The 10943-nt window shown below is 43.4% G+C and overlaps 1 protein-coding gene across 1 annotated transcript in view; it reads left to right on the top strand.

Moving 5' to 3' along the window:
• The window catches only part of LOC138159445 (cocaine esterase-like), a 39326-nt gene that overhangs the window by 12443 nt on the left and 15940 nt on the right, over positions 1–10943 (top strand). The window contains exons 5-7 of the mRNA XM_069085809.1: positions 5018–5171; positions 6523–6627; positions 7370–7468. Coding sequence (XP_068941910.1) covers positions 5018–5171; positions 6523–6627; positions 7370–7468 — 358 coding nt within the window. The remainder of the gene's footprint in view (positions 1–5017; positions 5172–6522; positions 6628–7369; positions 7469–10943) is intronic.

Genomic DNA, 10943 nt, shown 5'->3' with positions numbered 1-10943 from the left:
AGTAATTTCCTTATAGTCTTTCTCTCACAACTCCCATGTTCATATTGAGGGACTTCAATACTCATCTTGATATTTCCTTTAGCATTCTCAGCCCCAGTTCCTCAGTGAATCCCTTTCTCCTAACCTGCTCCTCCACCCCACTTCAGCTATATACAGAGACGGTAACACCCTTGATTTTACCCTCCTTCATGAGTGTTCCACTTCTATGTACATTAATTCTGAAACTCCTCTATCTAGTTATCTCTTACCATTCCACTAGACTCTCTGCCATGTTAATACCTAACCCTGTTCTTCACCCTCACCTTGACCTTCAATCCCCCACCCCTCAGTTCTTTCACAGGCCATCCCCCCGCCTGGTTATACTCTCTTCCCATCTTTTTTTTTTTTTTTTAAGCAATCGGGGTTAAGTAACTTGCTCAAGGTTACATGGCCAGTTATTTCTGGGTGTGGTGCTAAGTATCAGAGCCCGCATTCGATCCCAGGTTATCCCGACTCTGGTGCCAGTGCTCCTACTCGCTGTGCTACCTGGCCGCCCCTTACCTTCCCCATCTTAACCCATTAGTGAGCCATTTCATGTCTATACTGACCCCTTATCCTGTGACAAATCTTTGCTTGGCAAACCTCAGCCTGAGATTATTCTCATCACCCACTCCTTTTGATGTTCTTTGCAAACTGCTGAAGGAAGCCAAAAAAAAAAAAATCATGAAACTGTGTTGCCTGGATCCGTACAGACTAATGTTCCATAATCTTAGATGGTTCCTCACTGAGGCAAGGCGATCTTTTTGCACCTCTATAATCAATACACTATCTCACTGGGAGACTGGATTTTCTAAACCTTTGCATCATTCCTCAAATTTTTCACAGTTCCTCCCTTCCTTACCATCTTAACTCAAAACCTTGTTTTATATTTTGCTGAAAAAAAAAAATGGGGCCATCCACTGAGCTCCCTCATATCCCTTTCTCCATATTTCTCACTGATCATATGCCTTCTGTTACTATTTCCTCCCTTACCTCTTTCTTACATGAAGGGGACTTTTTCTTCACTGAGGCAAAGCTTTCTACAGGCACAAATGATCCCATTCCATCCCATCTTTTCCAGAAGATTGACCTTTCTTATCATATTATCACTCTCATTTTCACTATTCTTCTCTCTCTCTGTCTCTGTCTCTCTCTCTTTCCTCCTCCTCCTCCTTTTTCCTCCTCATCCCCCTGTCTACTTCCCTACTACCTACAAACTTGCTCATGAATATCCTCTGTTCTCAAACAAATTTACTGGATCCATCCATCCATCCATCCATCCATCCATCCATCTATCCATCCATCCATCCATCCATCCAACCTCACTAGCTATCATCCCATGCATTTCCTCCCTTTTGTGGCTAGACAGTTTGATTCTTTTCTCTTACTCTCTTCACTCTCTCCTGTCTGGTTTCCACTCTCCAGACAAGAGACCTACACTATCCCATCTCCAACTATCTCAAAATGCACATCCCATTACAAACTCAGTATTTCCAAAACTGAATTCTTTCTCTTTCCCATCAAATGTTTTCTTCTTCATAACATCCATATTATTTCTTGAAGGCACCATCATTCTTCTAGTCATCTAGGGGACATTGTTCACTACTCACTCTCTTTTCCCTTATATCCAATCTGTTGCCAAGTCTTATTGATTCTACCCTTGCTACATCTCTCATATACACCCACTTATCTCCTCTGACACTACCACCCCTCTAGTGCAAACTCTCACCACTTTACACTTGGACTAACAATGCCTGCTTGGTTGGCCTCTTTGTCTCTTCTCTCCTTACTCCAGTTCATCCTCCATTCGGCTGTCACTGATCTTCCTAGAGCACAGGTCAAACAATCACCCCCTTATTTAGCCAATAAATCAGTTAATAAGCATCTTTTAAAGCTTTTATTGTATGTCAGTCACTGTGCTAAGTGCTTGGGACAGGAATAAAAGTAAATTCCTACCCTCAGGGAGTTCAGTTCTAATGGGAAACATATAAATAACCATTTAGATACAAAATATATACAATGTAAAGGAGAAGTAATCTCAGAGGGAAGGTGTGGCAATTGTGATTTTTGAAATACATTGTGTCATGTTGTCGTTATAAATGATAGGACTCCAACAGGCAGTCACAGGGAAAAGTGGTCCTAAGGACCATAAAACATTTAAGCAAGGGACAGTCAGCCAGGGCTTTCACATGCTGACTTATTCAGATCCTGTGGGTAACCTCAGGTCCTGAATGGACTCCCAGCAGACTATGTGGCTGTGTGCTGCCACCCACTCTTGGAGTCTGCTATTCTCACATCGATAAGGGATCCTGGGGCATTTCCCCACCACATCAAGGTCTGATTAAGACTTCCCTCTCTCATATGTGGTGCTGATTGTCCCAACCAAACCTCCCTTTAAGGGATGAGACTGACCTGCTCAGACACCACTGTGAGTGTGTACTCCCACAAAGATCTTGCTACTGTACCAGTCTCCATCACGTGAGTTCCCTAAATCTTTGTTAGTGCAGGTTGGCATATGTAATGTAATGCCAAGGAAAGGCAACTTCCCAAGGTTCAGGATACCAGCATAGGTGCTCTCCATTTTATTCAGTGACCAACCAAGAACAGAGAAGATAAAAACATGACATCATTCCAAATACAGCATTTACTAAGCGTGATTAAATAATCTCCAAGGACTACCCCACCCCAGGACCTTCCATTCATTCAATCAATTACAAAGTCCCTGTTCTAAATACTTCTCCACCCCTAGGCTATACCTTCATTTAATCCACCACAAAGTCCCTCTTCTCAAATGGAGATTAGTTTCCAAACATAAGGTCAAAAGTTCCCCACCCCTGGATCACAATTGAATCTACCCCAGAGTTACATCAAGTTTAAACACAGCACTTAATACCCAAATGGAGATCTTTTCTTCATCTTGACAGGAGGCAAGTTCTCAGCAATCTTAGTTCCTGGGGAGACAAGGCTTAGCAAGGCCATAAGATACATTGCCAGTCCCTTCATGAATTCATCCTCTGTCTGTAGAACAGTCCTAGAACCCCTGAACACATCAGCAAAACCCTCTCCCAGGATTTCTGTAAACATACAACCAGAAAATCCTTCTTCAGGGCTTCTGAACCAACAGAAAGGTTCCCAGACCCCTGCAACAACAGCACTGTCCTTCACCAGTGGACAGTATTCACTCTGTCTGCAGGACAGTCTCCAGACCCCTGCAACAACAGCACTGTTCCTCACCAGTGGACAGTATTCACTCTCTGTCTGCAGGACAGTCTCAGGGCTTCTTAGCGAACAGCCAGGTTCCAGGACTTCTTCAACAAAAGGACCGTCTTTCACCAGTGGACAAATCTGGCAAAACAACATCAAAACAGACAGACAAAGTACCAGCAAAACAGCCATGTCTCCTCAGTCCTTGGCAGCTCAGGGGGCAGGTCTCAAAAGTCCAGGGCAATTCAAAGCGGCCACCAGCAATTCTCTTAGTCTCTCTCTCTCCACGAGGTGCTGCTTCCAAAAAGATCTTCCGCCTCTCTCTTGTCTCTCCAAAAATCTACGTCACCAGCTCCTCCCAGTTCAGGACTTTCTTTTCACATCAAAAAGTCCATCCCACAGGTGGGATTAACAAGCTCTGGGTTTTAACACAATCAATTTGAAAACCAAGCCAATACAGGGGAATCTTTATGTTCCATTACTATCACAGCATATAATGTACATGTGTATGTGTGGTGTGGTGTGGTATGGTGTGTGTGTGTGTGTGTATGTGTGTATGATGCTTTAATTTCTGCCTGCTTGATGCCCCATATAGTAATAAAACTCACACTTCTCCTAGGACCAATTTTCTATAAAGCTTCAAATTGGGGTCCTTCCTCAAGATGGCCCTAGCAGTGAGGGGGTGGAAGAGAAGGAGGAAAGTGGAAATCTCTTGAAGAAGGTGGGATTAGAGCTGTCTCACGTTCCTTCAAGGAATCCCAGTCATGGGGATAGCCAGTGAAAGTTGGACTTTGGAGGTAGAGAGTTGTATTTGAGGACAGCAAGGAGAGTGATGTTTCTAGATTGCAGAGTTCATGGAGAGGAGGCTGGCATCCTCCCACCTCTCTAGTCTGCTCAGGCTGCTCCATGTTCTCTGACTCCTTCCAGATCCTTGAATAAGATATTCCACTGACTCTGTTGATTTTCATTCCTTCTTTCTGGCTTCCTTTAAGACTAGGTGCTAATCCCACCTTCTACAAGAAGCCTCTCCCTGTCTCCCTTACTGTCAGGGCCTGCCCTCCAGGATCATTCCCAATCTATCCTGCATACATCAGGATGCTTTTGGACACAGTTATTTGCATGTGATCTCCCCCATTAAATTGTAAACTCCTTGAGGGCAGGGGCTATGCTTACCTTTCTTTGTATGCCCAAAGCTTGTTATATAGTGCCTGGCACATAGTAGGTGCTCAGTAAACATCTCTTGACTTGATTTGACATTCTAATAAGGGAAGACTAAACAGAAAGGAGAGCTAAAGAAAGGAGGGGGAAGGAAGAGCCTGGGCAAGCCCGTCTATAGGGAGGTGGAAAGGACAGAGTAAGCTGGAAGGGAAGAAAGCAGCATGGAAGAAGCTCCTCCTGGAGTACAGTGGGCCACTAAAGAGGTCTTACTGGGAGTCCTTCAGGTGGGGGAATTCGTGATCTGTCTCACCACTTTACATCTGAAAACAAGAACAGCAGCAACTAGCATTTGTATGCTCCTTTAAGTTTTACAAAGCACTCATTTTATCCCTGCAACAGCTCTAAGCCATACATACTGTTATTTCCCCCATTATCCAGATGAGGTAACTGAGGCAGAAGTCTAAGTGCCTAACCCATGGTCACCCAGCTAGTAGATGAACACTGCTTTTGCCAGGTCTAATTCAATCAGTCTGTCCATTGTGTTATCCAGCTGGAGGCGATGGTCTTTAAATCTCATAATCCTATGAACCTGATGTTCTTCAGACTTCTCCAGCCTTGTCTAATATCTGGTTTTCAGCACTGGGGATGACCACGCACGTGGCAACTGGGGTTACCTGGATCAGGTGGCTGCCCTGAGGTGGGTCCAGAAGAACATTGCCCACTTTGGAGGAGATCCTGGCCTTGTGACCATCTTTGGCGCGTCTGCTGGGGGAGCCAGTGTTTCCTCACATGTAGGTGGTAAAGAAATGACTGCAGCTTGAAGGGGACTTCTTGTAGCAAAACCCCAGGTGTCCAGGGGTGGGGAACCTGTGGCCTCCAGGCCACATGTGGTCCCCTTGATCCAAAGGATTTGTTTTGTGAGTGTTGGATTCACTCAAAGGACCATACTTGAGGACCCAGAGGAACACATGTGGCCTCAAGGCTGCAAGTTCCCCACCCCTACATCGACTTGAGTTTTTCTTCTTCTTTTCTTATCTACCCTCCTCTCAGAACCATTGGGGCTGCTGACTTCTTTCTCTAAGGCTGGCACCTGCCCTTTCCTTTTATTTGGAGATCCCACTATACCCCCCTGTCCTTGGCTCAACTGATTATCTAGGCCCTTTTTCCTCATACTTTACTGGACATAAACAATGAGTAATCCCTTTTTAAAGGTTTACTAACAACTTAGAGTAAGAGCAAAAGAAATGTACAGTGTACTGATGAAATAATTCAAGGCCCAATGGATCCCCAATTTCACCATTGAGGTGCTCCACTTCCCAAGGCTGCTCAGAGCCTCTCTGTGCCTTCCCAGGTGGCCTTTGTGACCAGCTGTGGCTGAAAATATGCTTTCTTGAGTCTTTGCTCTTGAGCCTCTGAGAGCTTAGCATGGCTGACCCTCATATGACAGACATAAAATCCATCAGAGGGCTTAGAGGTAAAGGTCTTCTGGTTCGGTAGCCCTCCTCTCCCACGAGTTTGCCCATCATTGACATGGCATCCAGGCTGTGATAAGGCAGGGGAAGAAGACTGCAGTGGAATGATAATACAAAAAAAATATATATATTATTATAATATATATAATTAATATAATAATATAATATATAATTAATATAATATATTATATATTATAATATATATAGCTGATTGGAAAGTAGGAAATACCCATGACATAGTGGGAAAAGCTGTTGGATTTGAAGTAATTTGATCCTAACCATAACCCTGAGCTTTGTCATAATCAGTAAACAAATAATAATCAGTAAACCATGTGACCTTATAAGGGGGCAGGGTATTGGAACAGCTTTGCTGGGTTACAGAGCACAGGCATCTTATCACACTCTGTTACCGAACCACCCAGAGAGTGTATGGCCAAGGCCCCTTAGCCTCCTTTTCTGTCTAACTGTCTTATAGGCCTGGCTTTGCCAAAGGGTTCAAGGGCCAGGGGGAACTCCTCTTTGGGACTGTCCTCTAGAGTTAGCTTAGGGGTATGGCAGGGTAAGTAAAAGTCCTGGCTTTCAGACTCACAGTATTCTCTGTCTCTGCTAAGTCAGGAGTGTCTAGGCCTCCCCATGACTTCTTCCTCTTCTGCTGTGCTTTGTCCCCCAGATTCTGTCTCCCATGTCCAAAGGCTTGTTCCACAGAGCAATCATGGAGAGTGGTGTGGCCATCCTTCCTAGCTTGATTTCTTCCAATTCAGAAATGGTTGTGAATGTAAGTTCCTTGTTCTTTGCAATTACTTTTATCCTTTCTTAGGCTTTTTGGTCTCCCAACTCCATGGCACAGTGTCCCATTGGCCTTCCAGTTCACCTGGGTTATAAGAAGGTACACTGAAATGCCATTGAATCTTCCAGCTGAACATTACCTTAAAGATCATCATTTGTAAAATTTCTTCTACCCCCAAATTCTATTTTCTGACATGACCAGAACAGCAGAAAGAGTTCCTCAAGGGGACCCAGGTACAGGTTAGATGGAATGATCTGTGAGGTCCCTTCTACCTCTCTGTTTCTGTCATTCTGTGACTCGTCCAAGGACACACAATGAGCTGGTGTGTAAGCTGGGAGCAGAACTGAGGTCTCTGAGCCAATTTCAGGGCTCTTTCAACTTATCATATCTCATCATGTATACTTTATGGACATTTAGGTCTTTCCTCCCTGAGTAAATGGTAAACTCTTTGGGAGCAGGGATTGTGTTTTTGTAACCTGCCCCTGCCCATCCCCATCCCCATTGGCTGGCACTAAGTCCTGTACATAGCAGGCTCACGTTTGGGGTACTCACTCCCTTTGGCAGTCAGACAGATTCCAGCTTGGTCTACTTTCACCATTACTGCCTTATCATCTATAGAAGTTATATCCTTTGCTAGCTTACTGATGAGTATGAAAGGATTCCTATATTATAATACAGGTCAGGGATTCCTCTATGAGAATATTAACTCTGTGTGGGTGCCTCTTTGCAGGTCATTGCCAATCTCTCTGCTTGTGATAGACACAATTCTGCCTCCATGGTTCAGTGCCTTAGGAGCAAATCTGAGGATGAGATCCTGGCCATTCGCAAGGTATGTAAGCTGAGAAGCTAGGGTTCCAGTACCAAGAAGAGCTGCCAAGACAGCTTGGGAAGGGCTGGACACACGATCCTGATGCCTTTTCTTTACACCTTCCATTGGTGAAGATTGAATTGAAGATCTTGGTAATGTCACTCTCTTAGCCTCAGTTTCGCCCTACTAACTAGATGATCTTCAAGGATATTTCTGCCTCCAATATTCTAGGTCTGAAAATCTCTTCTAACTCTGATATTCTCCTTTCTAGGACCTCTTCTACCTTCAACATTCTGTGCTCTCAACTTTTTTTGTGTGCTAAGGTTCCATCCCTTCTGCCCTGGATATAACCATCCTTCCATCATTCTGTGTTCTAAACATTTCAGGTTCTAAGGTTCTAAGCCTTTGCATTCTCTAGTTTTATAATCCTTCCCACTGAGACATTCTCTGTTTATAGAATCATTGCTTCAGAGCTGGAATGGAACATTCTAATCTGATTCTAACATTCTGGGTTCCAACACTATTTGCTCCAAGATTTCTTCCACTGATGGTATTCTATTTTACAATATTTTTTTCCAGCTATAAAATTCTATGGTCTAACATTCTATAAGCTAAAGTATGGAGGATGCAGCTAGGTGGTGCAGCTATTAGAATGTTGTGAAAACTGACCTGAGTTCAAATTTAGCCTCAGACACTAGCTTTCATTTAACCTGCTTGCCTCAGTTTCCTTATCCATAAAATGAGGATAATAAAATGGTTGTTGTGAGGAACAACTGAGATAGTAGTTGTAAATAGTTTATTAGTACAGTGCCTGAAACATAGTAAGCACTAAATAAATGGTACAATGATCATGGTGGTGGTAGTATTGGTCCCTTCTCATTCTAGTATTCTGTTCTTGGTCACCTTGCAGGTTTAACTCCCTATGGATTTTTGAAAGAAAGGATCCCAGTTGTGGGAAAACTCTACCCCCTGGGATTGATAGCTCTCATCTAGAAATTCCTTTCAAAAATAAATATATTTTATGCATATTATCTCATTTCAATAATTTTGCAACAATCCTGTACCCTTGGTAGTATAGTATGAGGTCATTCCTAAATTACAGACTTGGGAATTAGAACCATTGAATGGAAGCAGCAAGAGGTCAAGTAGCCATTTGCTTTTCTATTTGTATCCCCAGAGTCTAGGACAGTTTGAGGATTGATGTATCAGCTGGATATTTTACAAAGAAGGAAACTGAGTCTCAGAAGGATTGTGGCTTTGCCAAAAGTCATACAGCTCACAAGTATCAAGACAGATCCTTGACCCCTTGGTACTTTAGGACCAAAATCTTTATTCACTGCATCATGGTGTTTCCTCAAAGAATTGGGGTTCTTTGTCTGTACTTGGTAGTAAATGTTAGAGCCAGATTAAGTGTTAAACCAGATCTAATTGCATTTAATTCTTCAGTCCTTTCTCAATCATGCTCGAGTCTTCATGACTCCATTTGAGTTTCTCTTGGCGAATACTGGAGTGATTTGCCTTTTCTTTCCTCAGTTCATTTTATAGACAAGGAAACTAAGGAAGACAGGGTTAAGTGACTTGCCCAGGATCATGCAGGTACTAAGTGTCTGAGAGCAGATTTGAACTTAGGAAGATGAGTTTTTCTGACTCTGCTCTGTTCATTGTGTCACTTAGCTGCCCCTCCATCTAATTACTCTCTCCATTAGCCATGTTGACTCTCCTTCCTTCATTCTGAAAACTATTGTTTTTCATCCTGATTTGACAACAATTTTCTCATCTGGAAAATGACAGGGTTGGACCAGATGGTCTTCTAAAATACCTTCCAGCTCTAAATCTACAATTTTATAATTATCCTTTGCTAAAGCACCTGTGAGATTGAGTTTCATTTTGGCCGTGCAGATGCCAAGGAGATGGGAGAAGAAAGGACTTCTGACTTTCACTCAAACCCAAGCCCAGAATTCAGAGTACAGAAGACTTTGGGGCCCCCGTGCCTTACTTGACTTATCTCCTATTTCTTCCTTGCAGGCACTCTATGCTCCAGCCAAACTCATCTGTCATCAGTCTTCTAAATATTCCTTATACTCTCTTACCTTCATGCCTTTGTTCAGGTGTGTCTTGTGTCTACAAAGTCATCCATTCTTATTATCATATTGGTTTATAAAGTGCCTTTCTCATAATAATCCATGAGGTAGGGAGTGCAAGAATAATTCTTCCCAGTTTATAGATGGGCAAATTTCTGAGGAGGTCTCAGTGAATAAAGAACCATGCCTGGGGTCAGGAAAACCTGACTTCATATCTAGCCTGAGACACCTACTAACTGTGTGACCCTGGGCAAGTCACTTAACCTTTGTTTGCCTTAATCTACTGGAGAAGTAAATGGTGAACTAGTCCAGTATCTTTGCCAATAAAATCCCTGGACGGTATTGGTTTGTGATGGTCCACGGGTCATGAAGAGTCAGACACAACTGAATAACAACAACCAGCCTCTGGGGAGCCTGAAGGCAGTGACTTGTCCACTTCTCCAGCATCACAGTCAATGAACATCAGGGCTGGGATTCAAGCTCAGGTGTCTCCCAGTTTTCAATCCAGTCTCCTCCTCCCCCACCCTTACAGACCCCCTTTGTCTGTTGAATTCTTCCCCATCCATTAAGGCCCAATTCCAATGCCCCCTCTTAGGAGGCTTTATGGGAAAAGATCTTGACGGTAATTTAGTCCAATGCACTTGTTTTGTAGGGGAGGAAATTGAAACCAGAGAGATGTAATTTGCCAAAAATTACAGAGTCTGTTAGAGGCTGAGCCAAGACTAGAATCTACATCTACTGACTTTGAGGCCAGGGCTCTCCTGCTGCTTATTCCAGAAGCATTTTTGGAGCAGCTTCTGTGTCTGGTCTGGGGGGACACAAAGTTTGGATAAGGGGTGATTCCATGATGGAACTGCCCTGTTAGGGAAAAGGGCTTCTTTGTGCTGTATAGAGGTAATGCAGTAGGAACTTTGAAGAAGGAAAGTGTCCTTCTGGCTGCTATATCAGAGAAGGTATTGTGGAAACTGTGGCAGTTAAATTGGCTCTTGAAGGAAGTAAAGATTTTCAGTCAGTAACAATGAGGGAGGGGGCAGCCAGGTGGCACAGTGAGTAAGAGTGCCAGCCCCAGCATCGGGAGAGCCGGGATTGGTTCCGGCCTCAGATACTTGGCACCCACACAAAATAACTGGCCGTATAACCTTGAGCAAGTTACTTAACCCCAATTGCTTAAAAAAAAAACAAAACAATGAGGGAAAGGTCATTCTACCCATATGGAGTGAAGTGAGCCAAGGAAAAAAGGTAGGAAAAGGACATTGATTTTTTGTGGAGAACCAAGAATCCACTGGTGGTGAAATATAATATACGAGGCACAGGTCACAGTCTGCATAGTATGAAATAAGGCAGGAAAGAAAGATGCCAGACAGAAGTGTTAGAGGTTTTGTTTGGGTAATGGGGAGTCACAGGACTTTTTTTTT

Source organism: Petaurus breviceps, unplaced genomic scaffold, assembly GCF_028583685.1.
Source record: "Petaurus breviceps papuanus isolate PSGF00001 unplaced genomic scaffold, PetGlider_PUasm1.0 176, whole genome shotgun sequence".
Classification (NCBI taxonomy): domain Eukaryota; kingdom Metazoa; phylum Chordata; class Mammalia; order Diprotodontia; family Petauridae; genus Petaurus; species Petaurus breviceps.
The sequence above is the reverse complement of the archived record's forward strand: the minus strand, read 5'-3'. Positions and strand labels throughout refer to the sequence as shown.